The following is a 26,454-nucleotide window of genomic DNA, read 5'->3' as shown; positions in this document are numbered from 1 at the left end:
TTTTTTTTTTTTTTGGTCAGCCAATGGACTGAACAAAATAAAAACAAAAACCTAACAGATACCTCAATGTACCTCCTGTGTGTGGTCCTCCTACATTGTATTCTGACAAAAGCACCTGCCCCTGTTAGAATACACCGATCACTGGATGCAGCTGATTGGCTGCAACTGCTGATCAACATTTTTCAACATGTCCTTTGACAGAAGTCGATAAAAAGTTGATTTTTTTTTGAGTGGGAAAGTTTATACACTGGTTGAAATTCAGCTGATCCTTGTTGGAACACCCAAATGGCGATCAGTGTATGGCCAGTTCCACTTAGCTTGATGAAATTACCAAATTTTTTAGATTGTAAGCTCTAACGGGCAGGACCCTCTGATTCCTCTTGTACCAAATTGTAATGTAACTGTAATGTCTGCCCTCATGTTGTAAAGCACTGAGCAAACTGTTGGCCCTATATAAAACCTGTATAATAATAATAATAATAATAGAGCAAGGGGTCTTAAAACTTTTCAGTATTGGGGCCACATCATATAGTTTACAAATCAGTGTTATAACGAATTTAATAACAAAAAAAATAAGTTCCCCCCTTACATCCAGGAGTGCCCAGCAGAGCTCCCCCTCACATCTAGGACTGTCAAGCTGAGTCTCCCCTTACCTTTCAGGCAGCAGAGCAGAAGCCGAGAGGCGAAGCAGGTCTAGGTGGGGGAAAGCCAGTCCACCAGTAAATTCTGGGGAGGGGGAGGTGATCATGTCATTGGTTTCTACTTTCTAGGATGTCATTGGCCCCAAGGACCGACCACGGCAGGGTGGGGGAAAACTGCATTGTGGACTGGGAGAGGGCCATGGATGATTGTGTACAAAAACATAACACTAACTTATCTCAGCAGTGTCGGTCAACAACATTGTCATACTATACATTACCAACCCACAGTTACTGTATTTGTTATGGCCATGATAGCTCAACAGACTACTTACTATGTGAATCTTCATTTAATGCTGAGAGGTTATTGTAAATGCATAATAACCTTTTGCAATACGCTAACTATGAATGGCGAATATACGGAGATAAACTATAATATTTCACCCATTGTATTTAAAGGAAACATTCCTCCACAACTAAAAAGGGTTTGTGGAAAGCTAGCATTCTACAGCACATACTGGGGTTGATTTACTTGGAAGTGCAGTCGCTGTAGATCTGAAGGGAAAATCTGAAATGAGGGGAATCTCTGCTGATTTTATCATCCAATCACGTACAAGCAAAAATGCTGTTTTTTTATTTTCCTTTCGTGCCCCCTTCAGATCTACAGAGACTGCACTTCCAAGTGCATTTGCAGTGCACAGTGGATTTGCCTTTAGTAAATAACCCCCACTGTCTGCTTACTTTAAATGAATGTAGTAGTCTCCTTCCATTCAAAGAATTCTCTAGTCACTAAAATAGAGACCTTAATGATAGGATTACATAGGGTAGGATTAATGAATACATAGCTGCATTGATGTGTCTTTTATATCTGCCTAAATTTTTGAGTTAATTCACAAAAGGATATTTGAGCTGTTACATATGTTTTTGGTTGACCATGTCTATTTGATAAGCATGTCTTCAAGTTATTCAAGTTATGAAGAATTTGGCTTTGGAGAACAAAACAAATCTAATGCTACCTTGTTCTTCAACCCCATTTTTAATTATTATAGTTCTGGGTATATATACAGTGTGAAGAACAAGGTAGCATTAGATTTTTTTTTTGTTCTCCAATGTCAAACTCTTCATAACTTGAATAACTTGAAGACATGCTTATCAAATAGACATGGTCAACAAAAAACCTACATAACAGCTCAAATGTCCTTTTGTGAATTAACTCTAAAATTTAGGCAGATATAAAAGACACATCAATGCAGCTATGTATTCATTAATCCTACCCTATGTAATCCTATCATTAAAGTGGAAGTAAACCCATGGATTTAAACAGTTAAAAAAAAAAGGCATGCCGGGAATGCTAACTGCACATTGGCTGTGCTCTCAGCCAAACTATCAAACCATCCAATGGCTGGTGTCATAACGAATCACATGTGTAGCACCATAGCAGTTGAAGATTAAACAGAGGCAAAGATGGCAGCTTCCTTGGCTAAAAACAATAGGGGAGTTTACTTCCACTTTAAGGTCTCTATTTTAGTGACTAGAGAATTCATTGAATGGAAGGAGACTACTACATTCTTTTTTAAATTGTATTTATTACAGGAACTTATATAGCACCATCAATTTACGCAGTGCTTTACATATATATTGTACATTAACATCACACTTGCCCTCAAGAAGCTTACAATCTAAGGTCCCTAACTGACAATTATACATATACTGTACATACTAGTATAACACAGTATACAAACTTTAATGCAATATTCACACTATTGCTCTGCAGTAATGTGTATGTTAACATGCGCACTATCACAATGGACAGTAACATGCATATTACGCATATTGGTATGTTGGGGCCATTAAGCATGAAGGACCAATAAATGAGAATTGCAGTGCTCAGCCAAAAATGCTACATGCACCATTTTGGTGTACAGTATTTTGGTGCACAGTAGCCTAGTGAAATGAATGGGCTGCTCTAACACAATGCATGTTAATGCACATGCACTACTGCAGTGCAATAGTGTGAATGCGAACTGAGTGTTTTGCATCAGGGAGAATATCGTTCACTGTAGGTTCATGAAACACAGATGTGTTTTTTAGTTAGCGTTAAAATTCACTTTTGAAATCTTGATACTGTTACCCAAGATCATTTAAATTTTTCTTCATTTCATTAGTGCAAATATACAGCCATCACTATTAGGATAGGCAAACATCTTGCTTTGCAGGAAGAATATTTTCTCAGCAAGTAAATTCCCCTGATTAATAAAGGTAATATGTTTAATCAGCAGACCATTGTAAGACGCCAGAGATGAACATAAGCCAGCACAATGTGCATAACATTTTTTATGAATGTGAGCCCTGCTAAGAGTGGAAGAACCATTTCCAGAAACTCAGGGTAGCTGACTATTCCACTCCACATAATTCACAGTGTTTCTTTAGAATTAATAAACCATATCATATGACAAATAGAGCTTAGAGAGTCCTAACGGGTTACAGGACCATAAAATGCATAATTTATGGTAAATGCACTGTATGAAGTACTGAGCAAACTCTGCAGTCAGTATCATTAGTAGGTCTTAGTCCACAGAGCTGTGTTATTAGAAGATTTTAGCTCACAGCACAAATAGAAATTCCGATGTAGAAAGTGCAATAACCCATGCCATATTTCCATCTTGTGACTGGTGAGAATTGAAATATAGTTGCTGTGGATTACTTCATTTTGCTCTTCATCATTATTCTTTGCAGTGTCTTGATAATTGAAGTGCCATGTGATGTGTAATCTATTGATTTTTTTGGCTGCCATACCAGTTGACATCATGCATTTTTTAATACAAACTTGCTCTACAGATTCAAACACACATTTAGGTCTGTGTGAATTTCTTTAATCCCCCATAGTTTCCACATTTTGTACTGTCTTGGGCACATGATCATGACATCTTGAGTGGACCTTAGATTTCAAATACTTATACTTTTATTCAAGGCCTCGGCCCCCCCCCCCCCCCCCAAAAAAAATAGAAAATTGCAAGGGACATTTGTAAGAAGGTGTAAGAGGGGTTAATGTGTTTTTTCTTGAAATTTCAATAGTTTCACCAGGGGCATCCCATCCATCGCCACCTCCCCATATCCATGCGTTTGGCCCCTTGCAGGATGCTGGATGCATGAATTGCAATGGTTTGGGGGAGGGTTTGAAGCACCTCATTAGAGCCAGAGGCTCTAATAGGCTTCAAAATAGGGTGGGCTTGGGGTGCAGAGAATACAAACAGAGCCCATCCAGATATGTTACAACAGTTAATGAATATTCGCTATTGTAACACTGATCCTCCTCCCAGCCAATCAGAAAGCAGGTTTTGGGACTCCTCACCCACAAAGATGGACTCTGAACTTGAGTATCTACCAGTTAACCACTTCAATATCGTGCACTTTCATCTTCTTCCTGCCCAGGGCAATTTTCAGATTTCACTTTGAATGACAATTGCGTGGTCATGCAACACTGTACCAACATTTTTATCATTTTTTTTGAGACAAGCAGAGCTTTATTTTGGTGGTATTTGATCACCTCTGGGTTTTTTAAATTTTTTGCTAAACAAAATGAAAAAATACCAAAAATTTGGAAAAAAATGTTTTTCTTAGTTTTTGTTATAAAATGGGCTGCACTGATGGGCACGATAGGTTGCACTGTTGGATTTGCTGGTTATCGGCTCTCCTTTTCTCACACAAAGACAGTGTGTGATTAAAGGAAAGCCAATAACCAGCAAGTCTGTTTTACATGTGACCAGCTGGTATTAGACATCGCTAATCACATGGTAAAGGGCCGCTGTGATTGGCCCTTTACTGCAAACCTTGTTCAGCTGTGTTCAAAGGACACAGCACTCAGAGTGTGCATGTAGGAGGACATCCAAGGATGTCCTCCCAGAACTGTAGAGGCCTTTCAGCTATAGTGCGGGCGGGAATTGGTTAAGTTGTAGTTTTGTTTGGTTATTTTTTATACCGCAGTCTTTCATCCCCTTGGGTACTAGAGATATGAACTGTATTGTTTTTTTAATCATTTTGAAAAGTTAAGTTAGCTTTGCCTAATGTTGCCACCTTTTTTGTGGTATGAAGATGGACAAATGAGGGCCTTTTTGGGCTCAGACAATGAAGAAATAAAGGGGAGAAGGAAGGGGGAGCAGCCAGCTCAGGATGGGAGCGGTGGTACCTGGGTGACAGAAGGTCCTAATTGTGGGTTTGTAAGCATGATCCAGGAGGCACCTCCCTGTGTGGCCAGGCTATTGTAAATTAGTCTTCAGCCACAGCACGGGACTAGTCCCAGAGACCTGGCCCATAACCGTGGTACAACAGGGCCTTATGAGATAAATTGTGTGGACTCCTGTCTTTGCCTAAGGGGCAGTACATGATGACTTGTTTGTGTCAGGAAGATTTGGGGCCTGTATTCCACATTTTTCCTCATGAAATGCCACAAAATCGGAGCCAGATCACTGCTGTACAGCCTAGGTTCAAAATTAACTGAGATTGAGCATTCCTTCCATTGTAAGGCTCCTGGAAAATCACAATGACCTCCAGTTGTTAGGGGGTGCTTACATTTTGCATTTGCTAAGGAGTTTTCCTCAGAGCTTGGTGAATGAAGTAAAGCTCCACTGGCTTCCATCATCCAATCACGTGCAAGCAAAAGTACTGTTTTTTTATTTTCTGTGCATTTAAGTGGGTGTTCTTTGCAAAGTGAAATTTTAACATATTTACAAGGCCATGGGGCAATTTACCTTTGCAAAAGGCAACTTCCTATGCAAAGTGAACATTCTATTTGCATTTGGCAAATCAACTTATGAATCTTCTTTCCATGATTTAAGAATATAAAAAAACTTTGGTTAATTAATGTTACTAGGAAGTCAAAGAACTACCAGGAGAGGAAAGTAAAAATAGCAGCTTTATTGTATGGGTAATTTCCTAGCATATGCAAACTAAGATATTATTAGGTTTTATTATTAATATATTATGCATAGCAGTGTGGTACAGCTATTCATGGAAGCTAGCTTTTAGAAATGGCATGTCGTCAAACAAATAAAGTAAAAAGAGTAAATGTAGATGTTACAAACTACAAGATACCTTTTGCAAAGACTAATGCCCTGTACACACAGTCGGAAATTCCGACGTAAAAAGTCAGATCGGATTATGTCGGAAAATCCAATAGTGTGTGGGCTCTAGCGGGCTTTTTCCGTCAGATTTTCCACTCAAAAAAACACTCAAAGATGTCAGATCATTCTTACATTAAGGGTAAAGAGGACCCCCAGGGCCAGTTGACAGGACTTCCTCTAAAGCCAAATTGCCTTGCAGTTGCCACTCAAAAAAATAAATAAATGCATGAATAGAGACCCATGCTCCACATAGTGTGAACCAAATGCCATGATTTTATTAAAAACTAGAAACTGCACTTACACAGAATAAGGCAGATACAGCACTGTATAATAACATCAACATGAAGGACACATCCAGATTGCGTCGCATTGACATCACATGCAAGGCCCCGCACGTGACCTCGTAGCGCAGAAGGCAGACCCTGTAAATTCTGTGACACAATTCCAAGAAGTAAATGTGTGGGTATCTTTACAAAGTAAGTTTACAATATAATAGGAGTAGGCTGGAGATCATTGAAATATGATGTGAAGATGCATATATGGTTTTCCATTTTTACCATAGATATGTTTTAAGTAAATTGCATTGTTATATATTTTACATTTCTTTTTCTGCTTAGGTCTATATTTTCAAGACAGAAAAACGATTACTTGAGAAGAAATTTTTTGTTTCTGGGAAAAAGGTTAGTCATCTGTCTGAAGTATATAATCTTATATGATTTTCTTTCATTTACACTGTTGCTAGTTTAGTGCTGGAGTATAAACTAACATATTGTGACAGTACAGGTCCTCCTATGACATGAGGTTTAGAAATAAATAAAGTAATGACACAGGATTCATATTAAGGCAGAATGAAAAGTTCATGCTTAATATAAGTCAAGCCTAAGATTAGCTCAGGGCTCCCATTCTGGAGACATAGACCTGTCAGTAGAGAGCTGTATGTTCCTGCCAAGAGACCCCACCCCATGTGGGAGGGATTTCTTGCCCATGGGACTGGGAAACTCAGGACAGCTGAGGGAGTCTGTGGAGACTGAGAAAGCTGAGGCAGCTAGTAAGTCCAGGGGTCTGGAGGGAATCCATAAGTCTCTGGAGGTGTGAGAGAGCCCAGGGTGTTAGGAGAACCCCATATTGAGAGGCCAGAGACCGGGCCTGTACAGCGAGGTGCTTCAACTAAAGGCTGAGTGAGCCTGAAGATCCCATGGTTTGGAAGACCAGAAACAACAGCAGCTGTACTTATCTTATTACAGTATGTATTAGACGTTAGTAAGTTATATTAGGCTGGTATAACATTGCCAGTTAAATTAATTCATATATCTTTTCTGTCTGTTCAGTGAGACAGTTCCCATTTTGTCAAGTTTCCTGCAACTGGAATACTTGAGAAGAGTTTTAGCTTTATTTCCTGGCAGGAAAAGTCTCCTCAATAGAGAGAGCTACTGTATAGAAAAAGCCAAGGTTCTAATGTTCTATGAGGAAGTGAGCTGCCATCTAGACAGGGGAAGGCCTGTGGATTTAGTGTACATGAATTTTGTAAAGGCAGTCGATACAGTCCCCCATAAGTGCTTAATCTACAAGCTGAGGTCCACAGCCGTGGACCATAAAGTTTGTTCTTGGTTAAAAAACTGGTTACAGGGATGTATTCAAAGGGTGTTGATAAACAACATTAATTCCAACTGGTCTAGAGTGGTAAGTGGGGTAAGTGGGCTAATTGTGACCAATTCTATTCAATTTATTCATTATATAGAGGATGGGATAAATAGCTCAATCTCAGTTATTGCGGATGACACAAAAATAAGAAGGGCCATATCTTCACATCAGGATATAGACATTTTACAGAAAGACCTGAACAAAAAAATGGAGTGGGCAGATACATGGCAAATGAGGTTTAATGTGGAAAAATGTAAAGAGATATGCACTTGGATGCAACAAACTACCCACAACAGGGAGAACAGCTGGTGGAATCAAGGATGGAGAAAGATCTGGGGGGTCCTAGTGGATGACAGATTGAGCAATAACATGCAACGTCAAGCTGCAGCTACAAAAAGCCAGCAGAATATTAGCATGTATAAAAAAGGGGGAATACTCCAGAGATAGAACCATAATCCTACCACTTTATAAAACTAGACCACATCTGGAGTATTCTGTCCAGTTCTGATCACCAGTCCTCAGAAGGAATGTGCTGGAACCGGAGAGAGTCCAAAGAAGGGAAACAAAACTAATAAGGGGACTGGAGGACCTTGATTACGAGGAACGACTGCAAACACAAACTATTCTCACTGGAGAAACGGTGCTTGAGAGGACATATAATAGCGATTTACAAATAACTTTACTCTCTGCTGAAAACAGATCACAGGAGTCCAAAACAAATTGCACTCCTGTGATCCATAGGAGAAGTACAGCCAAACGAGCTGTAATCCTAATCTGTGATATCTAATTTGCTGCTGGAGCTTCGTAAAATTAAAAAAACTTGGTACTTCCAGGTCTCTCGGTCTGCCACACTTCACCACTCAGTACCAGAGCAGTCAATTTCCAGGCTTGACCGTCCATGGATGTGTATTCTTAAATCCTAATTTCCGGCCGAATAAACACTGTAGGACCAGTCCTCTGAAGTCTCTTCTTTTTGCTATTATGTCAGACACAGGCTCCCCGATACGATTACGGTGCATTTAACCCATGCAATGCTGGGGGGGGGGGGGGGGGAAGTTCAGCTGTAATCCTGTGCAAGTTTTAATGTTGTGTAAAGTCCCTTTTGGTAAGCACTGGTGGCAGATTGGCCAGTTACTGCTATACAAACATTTAATCTGTACTAAATTTAGGTTCATTTAACTTCAGCTTCGTAACTTCCTATGTTGGACTTTTATCAACTGGAGGAAAACTAGGCAATATTTTGGGATAAACTACTTCAAAATAAAAAAGGAATTACTGTTATCTTTCTTTGCCCCTAATTTGATGTTTAAGGTGAACTTGCGTTCACTGAACTAATTAGTAAATCATTCACATTCAACTTTGCGAAAAAATGCTTGGATAACTATAACACAGTAAACCTTGAATTGGTCTGAAATAAGAATTAGGCATTTTATGTTTTAGGAATTAGCTGCATAATATTTGGAACATATGACATGACACAGACAGAATGAAGAAATCATCATGGCCTTGTATCAAACAATCATTGCATTGTAAGCTTTTCTTAGTAAATAAGAGTTCCTATTCATGGTCGTCTGTAATGATTGTTAGCACAGTTTTACAAATGTGTATATGAAAAGAATGTGCTCCTTGTTTTTACTTTTCCCCATTACTAGTAAGTTTGAAATATGTAACAATGTATGTGATTGTCTACAAACACAAGAGGAAATATAAGAGGTCATTGGAATGAATCACTTACAGACTATCTAAAATAAATGATGAACTAGTTCTTTAGGACTCCATAAACCCTGCAATCTGTGACTGGAAGCAGCTAGTATTCCAGAATCAAATTATTTTGTCTAGCACTAATTACTTCAATTTGTTTATGCTGGCCAAGGCAGAAGTTCACTTGCCTCTGTAGAAGCTATATGCCAGATGATCGCTAAGCACCCCCCCCCCCCCCCAATCCCAATAGGGTAAAAAACTATTGGGTAATTACCAACGGTAAAGACATTTTCGCTGGGGCCTGCAGTACAACATGCAAAGGAAGGCAAACATTGTAGTCTATAGGACTTATCCCTGTACCTACTGTATGTAGATAGATATTGAGACTGACATGGGTTTTAGACCCTGCTGATAAAGTCATATATAACGTTTGTCATATTTATTAAATGATGGAAGGCGTTTACTGTATAGATGCAACATATATTATAAAGCTACTTTTAGCAATCCATGAATGTAGCATGTATCAGTCATTGTTCTCACATCTGAACTCAGCACTATCAATGTTGACTACCTTCAGTACTGATGTATCAAAAGTTGGTTTCTTGGCAATCATTTCTTGTCAAAAAGGTTTTATTGAAGATCCAATAGAGTATTTGACAATAGGTTAAGTACATAATATACAACAGAAGTAATGAAGCTCAGAGTTATATATTCAATACAATGTAAATGATATATTCAACTATAATTACTACTATGACAATAACACATATTAATGGTATGGTTTATTAGAGGAATTAGCTTCTGAAGTAGGAAAGAGCTTCAAAATCATAATAGGAATAGATAGAGAAGAAAGGTTTTAGAAATCATTTCAACATTAAACCTTCCTTTCACTGTTTTAAGCCTAGTAATGTTCAGCAACAACCATTGTAACTACAAGTCTTGCACATCACAAGGATTTATGGGAAAATATTACCAATTTAAGTACTTGACTTGAATTGGAGAGGCATCTTATTTGAAGCCCAGGACACAACGTCCTTGAAAGTTGTGTTTAACCCTCCTACTGCATCATTCTGGCTGCTAATACAGTTTATACAGAGCAGAAAGTAGACCGTTTATCATAGAAGTTTATTGTTTCTTTGGAGACCTATTCAAAGTGAAATCTCATCAAACATATTTATGTGTGCTACATTGTCAAAAACATAGGCAGCATAAATAAGATGAAAAACTAAGAAAAAAAGAAAAAACATCAAATAACGCAACAAAAAATGTAACATCTCTCTCTGTACCACCTCATGTCACTTGGACAGGAAGTGAGGGGAAATCTCTTTAGTCAGGGATAAAAATGGCAATAAAAACATTTTATATGCGTAGAAAACAGAGGGAGTATAGGTACCCATGTCCTGTTTTTACATGCTTTTATTGTTCTCTCTGTCTCCATTGGGAGGATTCCCTGACTTGTTATATTCTCACTGATCTGACACGAAAGTCGCATGATGACTTTGCCCTGCAACCTCCGGTCCGATTTTCATGTGACTTCAATGTACGAGATCCGATTTTGAGATGATTGTGACTTGTCCTTTGACCAATCAAAACAATTCTTTTGCTTCTGGTATGAATAAAACCTCACGCCAAAATTATAAACAAAAAAAAAGAAACGGAAAGGGGTTCCCCCCCAGATCCATACCATGGTCTTGGGGAGGTCCCCCACAACATTTTATTTTTCAATACATTTTAAATTGCTAACATTCCTCTGAGAACAAGTCACATCTCACAAATCAGATCAGTTAAAATGCTGATCTGTCTTGGATGCGACTTCAATCATATTCAAGGGGCTAAAATCGGACCCAAGTTACACCAAAGTAGTGCAGGAACCTTTTCAAAAGTCGGACCGACACAAGTCAGACATGTCGTTTGACTTGTGCCCTTGAAGTCAGAGCGCTTCTCGGGTCAGTGTGAACTGTGAATAAAGAAAGTGAGAATTTTCCCAGTATGGTCAATGTCAGCAAGTCCTATCCTTTCTTTACTCCATCTAAAAAGTAAGGAAAAGCAGTTCTGGCTTAAAGTGTTACTAAACCCACAACAGTAAAATCAGTCTGTAAATGCAGCATAGCATGCTTGTAATATTCGCTGTAGAACTTAAGGGGTTAATCATTGTGTAAAAAGGCTGTTTTATCCTGTATGCATAGATCCTCCCCCTCCTGCACTGTCTGTCTGGGGAAAGCCAGCTAACACAGGCAGCCGACCTGCACATGCTCAGTTGTGCGTTTTATGCTGGATAGAATATTTACTTGTTGAGCTGAACTAGCCAGGTCACATGATATTGACGTCACATGTGGGCGTGTATACAGGCAGTAATGAAAATCTCCTCCTTCCTCAACTCTCAGCACTGAAGAAACTGTGAAGTTTAAAAAAAAAAAAAAAAAGGTATATTGTGGAAGTATTTTAATGTAAAAAGAAGATGTATAAGCTGTGGGCACTGTGGGGGGGGGGGGGGGGGGGGGGGGGGCGGACAGATGAACTATTATCATATTGCTGGTACTTTAAGTTCTACTTTTGGTCATAACAAGGACCGTGCTAATGCCTCACTTTTGACATATATTATTTAATGGAACTCTCAAATTGCAGGATTCACTTACAGGGATTGATTTACAAAAACGGGTGCACTCAGATCCGGTGGAGCTCTGCCTGTTATCCAGTCAGTTTCTAACTTTAGCTTGTTCAACTAACCTTTGACAAAAAAAAACCTGGAAACGGGTTTCCATGCCTCTAGAGCTACACCAGATTTTTCACTCCGCAGTTTTAGTATATCAGCCACACAGTGTACAATAAAGCTTAACAGAGTTAAATTTTCTAAAAGCTGTCAACTGAACTAAATGCACAATATCTTGTTTTTATGGGCGGAAATACTGAATGCTTTGTTATGGCTCAACTTGGTTGCAGATGGGCTCTTACTTTGGCTCCTCCTTATGTGCAGTTGATCTCAATGCTGATGGCCTATCAGACCTCCTGGTGGGGGCACCCATGTTCTCAGAGGTGAGGGATGAAGGACAAGTGACTGTTTACATCAACAGAGGAAATGTAAGTACGCCTAATATAAAACAATGTTAAAATTATAACATGTCTTAGTAATACACTGGAAAACAGTGCTATGAAAATGTAAAAACAGTATTTTCATTAAAGTACAGTATATGTCTTAAATATCCTATTGTTTTGTATATATGTTTACTGTTTTACCTGCCAAAAACATATAATTTTCTTTGGCCACAGAGTGGGGGAATTTCCCAATTTTCCTAAAAAAATAATATATATATATATATATATATATATATATATATATATATATATATATATAATTCTAGAAATGATCTATTTCTACCAGGAGCTGCAGTGCCACTACTAGAATGTGTGTTGTTATACTGGCACTGTAAAACGGTTTGACATTCTCCAGACATGCTGTATCTTTCACACACCCATTTCCTTGTTGTTGATTTCCTTTGACATAAATCTGTTTGACTTGCACACATACAGTATAGCCATTTTCTAAAGACTTAAGTAGTTGTAATTCAGTATTACATTTGGCAGAGTTTCAGTTGTTGTTTGGTGTTTCCTTCATATGGGAATTCCTTTGAAATTCAAAAAGCCTCAAATGCTATAAGTCTTTGGGACCTTTATGCCAGTTGGTTGCAGAATATATTTAGTTACTTATATACTCTTCCGGTTGGAAGGGGAGTGCGACAACCACTCCCACCTTAGCCTACCACTTTTCCTGGGTGGGATTGTACACATGCCGCGGCAAACATTATATCCTCTGTTGCATTTGGAGGGCAGTACCACCACCAAAAGCAGCTAATCCAAGGAAATGGAGCCATGCTGCAACCTAGGTTAGGTTAGGCTTGTGGTTGATGTGTGGCATTTCCATTTACAGACCCTGTTTAGCTGTCAAAATAAATAAAAATGAGGCATTCGGGAAGTAGCAGTATTATCTCCTGAATGCCTGTCAGCTGCTTTTGTATCTCTCTCTAAAAAGCGGTACACCACACATCACTTTTCAAAAGCTGCCTAAGGTGTAAACTAGGCCCTAAATTGATGTTCCTGTATCATTATAGCCCTTGTATACACCGTCGGACATTCCGACAGCAAAATCCATCGGATTTTGTCCGAAACTGGTGTTGCTATGTGTACTGTAGTTGATGGAGTTCATTGGCAGATTGTGAGCTTTAGATTACCACCCTGCCATCATAACTGAATTAACCAATATCCGGTAGTTTTGAATCCGGCACTTCAAGCTGTGAGGTAATTTACTGTATGTTCCCTTTGTAGTTAGTATGAATGTCACATTTAGTCTCTTATTGTAATCAGTTTCAAAGCACTGCCACTGCCATGTGGAGATAAATGTGTCTGTATATATTGAAAGCAGTGTTGTGTCTGTTTAGGTAGGAAGTGTAATCTCTACTCAGGTGTTTCCTGCGTAGATTGTGAAGCCAAGCAATCATCCAGCGGGATATCCATCTATTAACTGGGTCTCTGCTGCTGTGTATTCTAAAGCATTTTTATGTTTCCTGTTTGCTAGGCAGTCATGGAAGAACAAATTGTGTTGAATGGTGACAATGCGTACAATGCCCACTTCGGGGAAAACTTGGCAAACCTTGGGGATATCGATGATGATGGTTACCCAGGTCGGTATGAAAGTATTTATGTACACATATACATTTGTGAAGAAAAAAATCTTATAATAAAAAACAGTTAATTATTTGGATCATACACAGTTGATTCTTTTGCCATTTAATTTTCATAGAAGTACTAATACTTATTTATATTTTTCCAGTATCCTGTGGTGTGTGTGTGTGTGTGTGTGTATATATATATATATATATATATATATATTTATATAGTATGCCTTAGCATCCCTGGCAGTGTTATAGTTTGTTCTGTGACCCTACTGGGGAGATTTTCCCTCACTTCCTGTCATTGTGACATCAGAGCAAGATGTGGGAGGTGCTGTTTTCTGCAGGACAGGAAATTACATCTGCATTCTATAAAAAAATAGTTTTTGTCTGTGTCCCCTTTTTCTGCCATGGTGATAGAGGTTCCAACCCTTCCCTGTTCTTAGACAAAATAAAAAATTTGTCTGAATTTGGGTTTTAGGGTTCGTTTACACAGGTGATTACATATGCTACACTTTCCAGCCACAAGAATCTACACATTCCTGTGGCTGGAATGAACAGAGGTTTGCTGCTGGAAATCACATTGTGTGTAATTGCCTGTGTGAATAGGCCCTTAACATACTGAATACCATTATTACATGTATTAACCACAGTCCCTAGGCTGTTTTCCTCCTTAGATATCCTTGCGTTAAAGAGTGTTTTGTTGTTTTTCCCATTGGTCATCAGATATTGGCCCTATGTCTCGTGCCCATTGTGTCCTTGATGGTATATCCACCAATGCTGGAAACGTGATATAAGACCCTTCCTTAGCATCCCTTTTAGACAAAAATTAAATTATTATAGATTTATTACGTTTCGATACGTTGGAGCAGGTCTGCCGAATTTCAAGAAATGTATCCGATTGGTAAAGCTCACAGTGATTGCACACTATATTGTCAAACATATTGCGACGCCTGCCTTCACACGCACATGAACTTTAATGGCACCCCATCTAAAGTCTAGTACACACGATCAGATTTTCCAACGGGAAATGTGTGATGACAGACTTTTGGCGGAAAATCCGACCGTTTGTATGCTCCATCGGACAATTGTTATTGGATTTTTCGATAATGTGTACACAAGTCTGTTAAACAAAAGTCCAAAGTACAAACATGCTTGCTCGGAAGCAAGGGCGAACCAGAAGCGGTTGGTCTTGTAAACTAGCGTTCGTAATGGAGAATTAACATTCGTGATGCGGCAAATTATGAAATCTCGAAAATGCAGCGCACAGTCTCTTCTTTATTGGGATAATAATAAAGCTGCTTTGCTGGTAATACAGATGGAGTTATTGCAAACAAATTTTCAAAGGCTTTATTTTTCTAGTGATATCAAAAATATTATTATAAGTATTATTCTCCACAATTGTTTTATTGTGCATTAAAAAAAGAAAACAAATAAAATTAGACACGCCATCTGCCAATAGAACTTAACCAAAAAGTGCATTCCATACATCCAAAAATATAGAAAATATAACAAATCAAATCATTATTATTCAACCCAAAAATAAAAGCCTCATGCATGTGTCCTGCTTCTTAACCACTTCCCGACCAACGCATGACGATGTACGTCGACAGAATGGCACGGGCAGGCATATTGGCGTACAGGTACGTCCAATATTCAATGCCGCCCTGCCATCGGGAGCGCGCCGCCGCCGGCGCGCTCCCGCGCTGGTCGAGACCCCCGTGAGTCCGGTCGCGGGACCCGCGGACTCTATCGCCGCGGGCATCCCCGCGATCGTCTCACGGAGCGGCCGAATGGAGGAAATGCCGTGTAAACAGCATTTTTCCATTCTGCCTAGCAACTAGTGACGCTGATCTCTGCTCCATGTGATTGGAGCAGAGATCAGTGTTCACTAAATGAAAGCCCAACCCCCCCACAGTTAGAAACACAACTCGGGGGAACACTTAACCCCTACACTGCCACCCACTGGTTAACCCCTTCACTGCCAGTGTCATTTACACAGGAATCACTGCATTTACATAGCAGTGATTACTGTATAAATGACAATGGTCCCAAAAATGTGTCAAAAATGTCAGATGGGTCCCCCACAATGTCGCAGTCACAATAAAAATCGCTGATCGCTGCCATTACTAGTAAAAAAAAAATAATACAAAATTATTAATAAAAATGCTATAAAACTATCCCTATTTTGTAAACGCTATAACTTTTGCGCAAACCAATCAATAATCGCTTATTGTGATTTTTTTTACCAAAAATATGTAGAAGAATACGTATCGGCCTAAACTGAGGGAAAAAAATGTTTTTTTTATATATTTTTGGGGGATATTTATTATAACAAAAAGTAAAAAATAATGAGTTTTTTTCAAAATTGTTGCTCTATTTTTGTTTATAGCGCAAAAAATAAAAAACGCAGGTGTGATCAAATACCACCAAAAGAAAGCTCTATTTGTGGGAAAAAAAGGACGTCAATTTTGTTTGGGAGCCACGTCGCACGACCGCGCAATTGTGAGTTAAAGCGACGCAGTGCCGAATCGCAAAAAGTGGTCTGGTCTTTGACCAGCAAAATGGTCCGGTCTGCAAGTGGTTAATATAGGGGTCAACAATGCCAAGAGTTGGTGAAAGCCGACGTCTCTGTCATCTGGAGATAATTCCGAAAATCTCCCAGATTATTCTCCTGGAGCTCCCGCAGCAAAGGCATATGAAATAATTGGTCACTATTAATAAAGCAACCCATTTTTGGTCCAAGAAATCCTTCTCCTCCTGTTTCTGGACTGGACTTGGGTCAAACCAATAACTCCAAGGCCAATAATAAATAACACGTTATCTCCACCGATTCCGCAACATGGATTGTTGATAAATGGCCATTCAGGAACGAACAGAAAAGCACAAAATGAAAAGTGCAAACTGAAAAGCACGAATCAACACTCACCAAACTTCCACTCACACGAAATTAGAAAGAAGAAGCCCAAAGGGTGGCGCATGACAATTGAACTTCCTCTTTAGTACGTCAACGTGTTTTGTGGCCGACAATTGCTTGCCGTTTGTATGCAAGACACGTTTTGGGCCAATGCCCTTTGGACAAAAGTCTATGACTTTGTCTGCGGCTTTAGTCCGTAGGGTTCAATATTGTGATGGCCCACCCTTTGCAGCTATAACAGCTTCAGATCTTCTGGGAAGGCTGTCCACAAGGTTTAGGAGTATGTCAATGAGAATGTTTGACCATTCTTCCAGAAGCACATTTGTGAGGTCAGGCACTGATGTGAACGAGAAGGTCTGACTCGCAGTGTCCACTCTAATTCATCCCAAAGGTGTTTTATCAGGTGGAGGTGCAGGCCAGTCAAGTTCCCCAAACTCGATCATCCATGTCTTTATTGACCTTGCTTTGTGCACTGGTCCAAATCATTTGGTGGAGGGGAGACTATGTTGTGGGGTTGTATTTCAGGGGTTGAGCTTTGCCACTTAGATCCAGCTTACCGAGACATTTTGGACAATTTCATGCCCCTTCCTGTTCCAACGTGACTGTGCTCCAGTGCACAAACAATGTTCATAAAGACATGGATGAGTGAGTTTGGGGTGGTGGAGTCCTGACCTCAACCCAGTAAAACACCTTTGGGATGAATTCGAGCAGTGACTGCAAGCCAGGCCTTCTCATCCAACATCAGTGCCTGACCTCACAAATGCTCTTTTACAAGAATGGTCAAACATTCCCATAGACCAGTGTTTCTCAACTCCAGTCCTCAAGGCGCCCCAACAGCTCATGTTTTCAGGATTTCCCTCAGATGAAACAGCTGTGGTAATTACTAAGGCAGTGGATCTGATCAAATCACCTGTGCTAACACAAGCATGACACCCAGAGACAGAGGCATGATGGGACTTGTAGTTTTGCAACAGCTGGAGGTCCGCTAATTGCATATCCCTGCTCTATGTTATAGCTGCGGATCAGCTGACCTGGGAGAGGGGGAGGTGTAGTAAATTGGGGGAGAGCGAATTTTGTGCAATGCAGATTACGAATGCAACACACATATGTGAACCATACCCATTGAAAACAACATATTCTGCAAATTGGGTGCGGTGTAAGCTGCATCCAATTTGCAATAGTGTGAACCCAGCCCTAAAGGCAGGTGCCTCAATACTTTTGGTATTATAGTGTATATATAATATTCTTTAGCATCCCTGGCAGTGTTATAGTTTTGTCTGTGACCCCACTGGGGAGATTATCCTTCACTTCCTGTCCTTGTGACATCAGGGCAAGAAATGGGAGGTGCTTTTTTTCTTTGTATTGTACTTATTTTTTTTTTAGGACAGATAGGCCCTTTTTTGGTAGTGAATTTGGATATATATATTTGTATTTTCATGGCTTTTATTGTTTTAATAAAAAGCAAAACAAATTAGAAAACAAATGCAATTTCCTACAGAAATTTTTTCCCAATGCAACTTTTACATAATTTGGTCACCACCATATTTACCACAAAACATAATTAACAAACTCTGCTGATTAACTACTTAAGCCCTGGAAGATTTGGCCCCTTAATGACCAGGTCATTTTTTTACGGCACTGCATTTGTACAAAAACAAAATTGACGTCCTTTTTTTCCCACAAATAGAGATTTCTTTTGGTGGTATTTGATCACCTCTGCGATTTTTTTTTTTTTTTGCACTATAAACAAAAAAATATATATATATTTTTTACTTTTTTCTATAATAAATATCCTCCAAAATGTTTTTAAAAAACTAATTTCTTCCTCAGTGTAGGTCAATATGTATTCTACATATTTTTGGTTAAAAAAATCACAATAAGAGTATATTGCTTGGTTTGCGCAAAAGTTATCGCATCTACAAAATAGGGATAGAGTTAGGACATTTTTATTATAAATATTTTTTTTACTAGTAATTGGCAGTGATCTGCAATTTTTATAGGGACTGCAACATTGCAGCCGACAGATCGGATACTTTTGACACTTTTTTTGGGGACCATTGACATTTTATAAAAATAGCTACTGATTACTGTATAAATGTCACTGGCAGGGAAGGGGTTAACACTTGGGGGCGATCAAGGGGTAAATGTGTGTCCTAGGGAGTGCTTCTAACTGTGGGGGGAGGGGACTACCTGGGAGAGGAGACTGATTGTTGTTCCTAAGCATTAGGAACAATTGATCAGTCTCCTCATCCCTAACATAACGGAGATCTGTCTTTTACATTGGCAGACCTCTGTTCTGTCTCTGTGTGGAGCGATCGTGGATGCCCGGTGAACATCGCGACTGGTGGGCACGCGCATCGGATCAGTCGTCAGGGTGCGGACGCCCCCTAGTGGTCTCAAAGCGGCCGACGTACCGCCACGTCAGCCAGCCCAGGGGAGCCAACCTGCCGTAGTATAAATCCTCATACACATGATCGGACTTTGTACAAACTTTCCCGTGGACTTTTGTGCAAAGGGCGTTGCCCGTAAATTTGTATTGCATACACATGATCTGACTTTTTAGGCAACAAACATGAATGTAGTGACGTTTCAACGTACTGACGACACTTCAAAAGAGGACGTTCAATTACCCCGGCGCCACCCTTTGGTCAACTTCTGTATTGTTATCTGATCTTTTGCATTGGTTCTGAGCAAGGGTGTTTGTACTTTGTACAAAAGTCCGATGGTTTTGTGTACACACGATCGGACTTTGCTCCATCGGACTTATGTTGTCAAAAAGTTTGACAACAGCCAACAAAAGTCCTATGAAAACCGAAAAAGTTTGTCCGAGGGAGCGTACACACGGTCGGATGTTGCCTTAAAACAGCTAATTTGCATGTTTGTTGTCAAAAAGTCCGATTGTGTGTACGGGTCTTAACTGCGGCGGCTGGTCGGGAAGCAGTTAAAATGATATCACATTTAGTGCGACTTTCATGAAGTGTGTCAGATTGGTAAAGCTCAAAGTGAACATATGTGCTTTACTTCAGGGTATTGTGTTCACTTACCTAAGTGACTGATTCTTGAGTAGTGAATGCAAATGTCACCCAGATCATTCAATGTCATAGTATAGACTTAGACTGTATATATTTACATGTACGGTGTTTATTTATTTTTATTTTTTTAACTTTTATTCATGAAGGTCCTCTCCTGTAGCTGTGTAGCAACAGATCACTTCTAATAATGAACTGTTTGCAGCAATCAACCAACAAATGATCACTATAGCAGTGTTCTAATAAATGATTATTGTAGTAGAAGAAGCAATATACTTACCTTTCCAGTGTTCCCTTTTCTTCATATGGATGCTGTTAAGGGTGGAAACCAGCCTAGATCTGCACCTTCCATCTGCTGGTCTGGCTATGTATGGAACTTGAAACGCTTCTTATACCATATACACAAATGGCATCATTTTTGGTTAGACTATGACCACGTTAGATTTGCTTGTCCTTTTTTCTTCCATCCGCCTAGCATCATCTGCTCTTTTGTAGCGGCTGTCCGTCATTGAAATTAGATAAGCATTTTATATGTTTATCCTGAGAGCTTGTAAGTAGCAGCTCGACATAGGCACTTAAAGCTTTTTTTTCTTCTTTCTCTACTGTCGGCTTCTTTCATGGACTCAATCAACACAATTTCACATATAGATATCATAGTGCGAAGAGAGTGTTGATCTCATTGTCTTAATAAAGACAAATTCCACTCTATATAGCAAGACCATTCAGCTTCAGTGCCAATACAATGTTTGACATTGACAGTGATAGAAAGTTGTAAAAAAAAAAAAAAAGTTCACAAAAATGTGTTATCATTATTATTCGGGATTTATATAGCGCCAGCAATTTACGCAGTGCTTTACAATATACATGACTAGTCCCAGGATTAAATGCCATGGTTAACCAATGTTCTGAAATTGAAAAAAAAAAATAATACTGCAATAACTTATTTACATTTTTATCAGATGTTGCAATTGGAGCACCAAAAGAAGATGACTTTGTAGGTGCTGTGTACATATATCATGGAGATGCAAATGGAATTGTACCCCAATATTCAATGGTACATCTTTTTATTTATTTAAGTGCTGCTTATAGTAATGCTTTATTAAATTATATCTTTTGATAATCTATTATTCTTATGTAATTGAGTTTTTAACTATTGTTCACAGTATTCATAAAAATGATAACCACTGCAATACTCTGCATGCATGAGATGAAGAGCATGACTTCATGTGCCTCAGCTCGCACATACGCTGTACAACATTACATTAAACTGTTGGGGGGGGGGGGGGAGGCTTCCCGCAAGATCTTGGGGAAAGTTTTAGTGTAATATTGCATACACGAGATGAGGCGTGAGACCTCAATGTGCTTCATCTTGTACATGCGCAATATGACAATACTGTGGGATCTTGCGGTTTAAGGATGAAATCTTCCTTAAGGCATTAGTGACATGGCCTTCCTAAGAAAGCAAAAAACAAAAAAACAGGAAGTGGAAACCAAAAAAGGCAAGTTAAGAATTTTTTTAGGAAGCAAATATTAGGTGATTTCACATCAACATACAGAGCTGCATGCCCTATGTGAATTTTAGCAAAAAAGGGGGTTGAGGAAGAAGAATCAGGTCGCTAGTAATTCTAATTTTTAACGGGTGGTGTGTGATTGGTGGCATGAGCAAAAAAGAAACAGCATAACAAATGGCAGCATTAAATTAACAGCTGCTTGGACTAATGTAACTCATTTTTAGCTACGTACGTTTGGAGTATGTCTATGTCTTGTCTACACTTTACAATTTTAAATATGGCTTATCTAAGTACCATATTTATAGGCGTATAACACGCACCCCAAGTTTAGGAGGGAATTTTAAGGAAAAAAACTTACATTTAAATGCCCATCAATGCAGCCTTGTCAGTGTCATTTGCAGCCTTGCATTGCAGCCTTGTCAGTCATTTGCAGCTTTGCATTGCAGCCTTGTCAGTCATTTGCAGCTTTGCAATGCAGCCTTGTCAGTGTTGTTGCAGGCTTTCCATTTAAAAATGGCGCCGCCGAGATACAGAGCAGTTGTCCTGTGTATCTCGGTGGCGCTCGGTAGCTCTCGGCCTTTCTCGGCGGCTTTCGGCTATTTTTGGCTGCACTCGGCTGCTCTGGGCGGCTTTCGGAAAGCCGGAAGCCACCAAGAACGGCCGAGTGCGGCCCAAAATAGCCGGAAATAGGGAAAGCAGCGGAGAATGGCCGAAAGCCACAGAAAACTTCACAGTCGGTGGGGGATTGGCGTATAACATGCACCCACGATTTTCCCCTGATTTTAGGGGGAAAAAAGTGCATGTTATATGCTGATAAATACGGTAATTCTGCTATAGATTTGTTTTCAATTTATTTTTATTATTTTAATTTAATACAAATACAAATACATAAATACATTTTTACATCTTCCTAGAATCTTTCACATTATCTGACTCTATATTCAAGCTATATATGAAAAAATATCCATATTCTATTCTCTTACATAGGGTCACTTTCATTATCTTCCTTCCATTCATTCTAAATGGCCACATCTGCTATAGATTTGTATGTAAATATTTTAAGGATCTATTAAAAAAATTATATCGTAAATATGGTAAAGAGTTTTTCTTTATGTTTTTTTTAAATTCAATAATCTGCAATGAATAAAATTGTTCTGAAATCAAATTGGTTGCCCAAGATTGTGAACTCTGTTTCTGATGTGTCCTTGTCATTCACATTCTTTGCGTTCCCCTCTTCTTTCAATCAGAGAATATCTGGAAGAACAATTAGTCCAGCTTTAAGAATGTTTGGACAGTCAATTTCTGGAGGTATTGACATGGACAAGAATGGCTATGTAGGTAAGTTGGGAGCATGCCAACAGATGTGAAATGTTTATATAATCTATTTCCTAGCAAATTGGTCTAGTACATGAAGGCAATGCAAATTAGATGCAGAAGCATATCGATATCAACAGCGGTTTTTATAGCTATGACAGAATATTTAATAATAAACTCTAGGCTACAGTAGAACTCTAGGAAATACACAAAAGGTCCTGAAACAAACATTGAAGTGATTCACCATCTCTGTTTGTCCTGTTAACTGTTATCATTGAAAGTGAAATGAAAAGAAAATCCCACATTATAGGTTAACATCAGAATAATAATAGAGGGGAAATCTTCCCATGGGGACACTAGTTCTGGTGACCCTGGCATGGGTCAGGAAGTAAAAGGAAACCGCCCTTTGATACATGCAGTCATGAAAATCGTGGCACCTCCTGCATTTCTGTCAGATAATTCACCACTTTGCCCGGAAAATTGTTGCAATTACAAATGTCTATTAAAAATGACAAATGTATTTCTATTGTTTCTATCGGTGCTACACAAAAAAGTGGAGAAACAAAAAGCCAAATCTTACAGATTCTATGCAAAACTTAGACTGTTTGGACAAAATTATTGGCACCTTCTCAAAATTGTAAAAAGTAATTGCATTCCAACTTTGTGATGCTCCTGTAATTTGTAATTAAACTCTCCTTTATCAATTAAAATGTGCTGACAATATAGAAATCACACTGGAAACCAGTTAAAATGGTGAAAAATTGACTCAAGAATAGCCTTTCTATTGTGTGTCTGTGTGCCACACGGGTCATGGAGCAGAGAAAGAGCAGCAAAGAATTGTCTGAGGATTTGAGAACAAAAATTATGGAAAAGCAGGGACAGCGGTCAAGTTCATCTCCAGACATCTTAAAGGGGTTGTAAAGGGAGTTAAAAATAAATAAATAACAAACATGTTATACTTACCTCCACTGTGCAGCTCATTTTGCACAGAGTGGCCCCGAACCTGGTCTTCTGGGGTCCCTCTGCGGCTGTCTCTGCTTCCCCCCGCAAGTACTTCTCACGTTCAAGCTCACTTGCGGGCGCGCTCCCGTGATACAGCCGGCGGCTATAGCCGCTCACTGTATCACTCAGCCCCGCCCTTGGCACGCCACGTCATTGGATGTGATTGACAGCAGCGTAAGCCAATGGCTGCGCTGCTTTCAATCCATCCACTTTAGCCAATCAACGGCCAGGCTGAGCGGCGAAGAGGATGTCGGAGGCGAGCGCGGGACTTTCGAAGGGTCAGTTAAGTAAAACAGGGGGGCTGGGGGGCCGCCACTGTCAGATGTTTTTTCACCTTAATGCATAGAATGCATTAAGGTGAAATTTGTTTTACCTTTACAACCCCTTTACAAATCCACTGTGCACAACATTGTCAAGAAATTTACAGCCCATGGCACTGTATCTAATCTCTCTGGACGTGGATGAAAGAGAAAAAATTGTTTAAAGATTGCAACAAAAGGATTGTTCGAATGGTGGATAAAGAACCTCGATCAACTTCCAGACAAATTCAAGCTGGCCTTCAGGCACATGGTACAACGTCGTCATCTGAATGAAAAGGGATGCTATGGTAAGAGACCCAGGAAGACCCTAGTGCTGACAAAGAAATGTAAAAAAGCCAGATTGGAGTTTGCCACAACTTACCTGAGGAAATTAAAATCCTTTTCGGGAGAATGTGTTGTGGATAGATGAAACAAAATTACAGTTTTTTTGTAAAGCCCATCATTCTACTATTTTCAAAGCCTGTAAAGAAAAGAATACAGTGCCTTCAGTCACACATGGTGGCGGTTCACTGATTATTTGGGGTTGCTTTGCTGCTTCAGGCACTGGATGTCTTGACCGTGTGCATAGCATTATGAAATCTGAAGACTACCAAAAAATGCTGGGGTGCAATGTAGGGACCAGTGTCAAAAAGTTGGGGCTCCATAAGAGATCATAGGTCTTACAGCAGGACAATGACCCAAAGCACATGTCGGAAAGCACCCAGAAATGGTTTTAGACCCTTTTCACACATGGGCTGCCAGTGTGTTAGTGCTAAAACGCTGCTCATTTTAGCTGCACTTTAGTGGCACTTTTCGTCTGCTAGTGAGGCACTTTTAACCCTGGCTAGTTGCCAAAGAAGGGGTTAAAACGCCTGTGTTGCGGTGCTTCTGAAACTTTTTCAGGCGCTTTGGAAGCACTGCCCATTAATTTCAATGGGCAGGGGCATTTTCGGAAGCGTTGTATACAGCGTTTCCAAACCTCCACAAGGAAGCTGCTTGCAGGACTTTTTGCAGTCCCGCAAGCGCACCGCCCAAGTGTGAAAGCACTCAGGCTTTTGCATTCAGGCAGCATGGGAGGCAGTATTCAAGCACTTTACATGCACTATTTCTAGTGCCAAAACTCCTGAAAACTGCCTCAGTGTGAAAGGGGTCTAAAAGAAAGCACTGGGGAGTACTGAGCTGGCCAGCAATGAGTCCAGATCTAAACCCCATAGAGCACATGTGGAGAGATCTCAAAACAGCAGTTGGGAAAAGCAACCCTTCCAATCTGAGAGACCCAGAGCAGTTGATGAAAGGAGAGTGGTCCAAAATTCCAGTAGAGAGGTATAAGAAACTAATCTATGGTTCCCAGAAGCAATTGATTTCAGTTATTTTTTTTCCAAGGGGTGTGCTACCAAATATTACATTGAAGGTGCTAATAATTTTGTCCAGTCCATTTTTGTTTCGAGTTTTGTGTGGAAAGTGTCAGATTTGGATTTTTGTTTTTTCACTTTTTTTTGTGTCATACCAATACAAACAAAAGAAATAAACATGATAATGCCTAAACATTTGTAATTGCAACAATTCTTTGGTGCATTATCTGACAGAAATGCAGGGGTGCCAATATTTTTGGCTATGACTGTAGATGCAAAAAAAAAAAATTCCAAAATTAAAGAAAAATGTTTGGTTTTAGATAAACTTTAAAGTAAGAATAATGATTTTAAACATGGACTTTGCAATTTCCACTTTGATTATTTGGATAAAAGAAACATAGGATTAAACAAAGGCCAATCATGTTAAGTAAGAGCATGCACAAGCAAAGCTTAGCCAATGATCTTGTATTGAAAACAAGTCAAATACAATAGCCTTCTGATGGTATTTTATTGGTAATGACAGATATTTTATTATAGATGGACAGATAATAATGGAGTTATCCTCTGTTACTAATTATATTTTTTGGTATCAAAGCTTGTTAAAATTCAGTTGTCAAAGGTTGTAATGCATCACCACCATGTTATTTTACATTTTTTTATACTTGTGTTGTGCAGTTATTTGACATTCCATTAATTTGACCCAGTGTAAAGTGTTTAAGCAGTGTTATATACAGATGTCACAAAGGCATCTACTCTCGGCTATTAGAAGAGCCTGGAAATTTTCCATTACTCCTTGTTATTTATAAGCTGTGCCACACAAGAATGCTCTTTCTGACTTGCTGACCTGAACCCGAAAAATAAATGATTAGTTAGCAACTCCATTATAATAGCAGAAAAGCGCTTATCATATATTATTTACAAATAGCTGGTGTCTGTTTTAAGAAGGGGTATTTACTAAAAAAAAAAAAAAAAAAAAAAAAAGCGTTAATATGAAATAAAGTATACACATGTCTTCTAAGTATTTGTAGGCACAAACCAGCCACTTGGAGTGGGCTGGATTTACAATGGAGTTGAAACTCCATAGCATTGACCTAACTGTTTAAAAGTCTTGCTTTGCCCTGTCTAAATCCAGATTCATATGTGTGCAGTGATGCATCAGAATGGTCAGTCCGCCCCTGGCGCTGTATAAATCCTGTGTAATAATAATAAAAGTTTCTACTAGACGTTTGATTAATTTAGCAGTGTTAAGTAGTTGTGAACATAGGG

At 39.3% G+C, this 26,454-nt stretch overlaps 1 protein-coding gene across 1 annotated transcript in view; it reads left to right on the top strand.

Annotated features, from left to right (window-relative positions):
• Positions 1 to 26,454, top strand: part of ITGA9 (integrin subunit alpha 9) — a 569,728-nt gene that overhangs the window by 167,674 nt on the left and 375,600 nt on the right. The window contains exons 8-12 of the mRNA XM_077491718.1: positions 6,376 to 6,438; positions 12,041 to 12,178; positions 13,671 to 13,776; positions 20,670 to 20,764; positions 22,469 to 22,559. Of these exons, the coding sequence (XP_077347844.1) occupies positions 6,376 to 6,438; positions 12,041 to 12,178; positions 13,671 to 13,776; positions 20,670 to 20,764; positions 22,469 to 22,559 (493 nt within the window). The remainder of the gene's footprint in view (positions 1 to 6,375; positions 6,439 to 12,040; positions 12,179 to 13,670; positions 13,777 to 20,669; positions 20,765 to 22,468; positions 22,560 to 26,454) is intronic.

Source organism: Lithobates pipiens, unplaced genomic scaffold (assembly GCF_037356315.1).
Source record: "Lithobates pipiens isolate NorthernLeopardFrog02 unplaced genomic scaffold, aLitPip1_a1.2 Scaffold_19, whole genome shotgun sequence".
NCBI classification, from domain to species: Eukaryota; Metazoa; Chordata; class Amphibia; order Anura; family Ranidae; genus Lithobates; species Lithobates pipiens.
The sequence above is the reverse complement of the archived record's forward strand: the minus strand, read 5'-3'. Positions and strand labels throughout refer to the sequence as shown.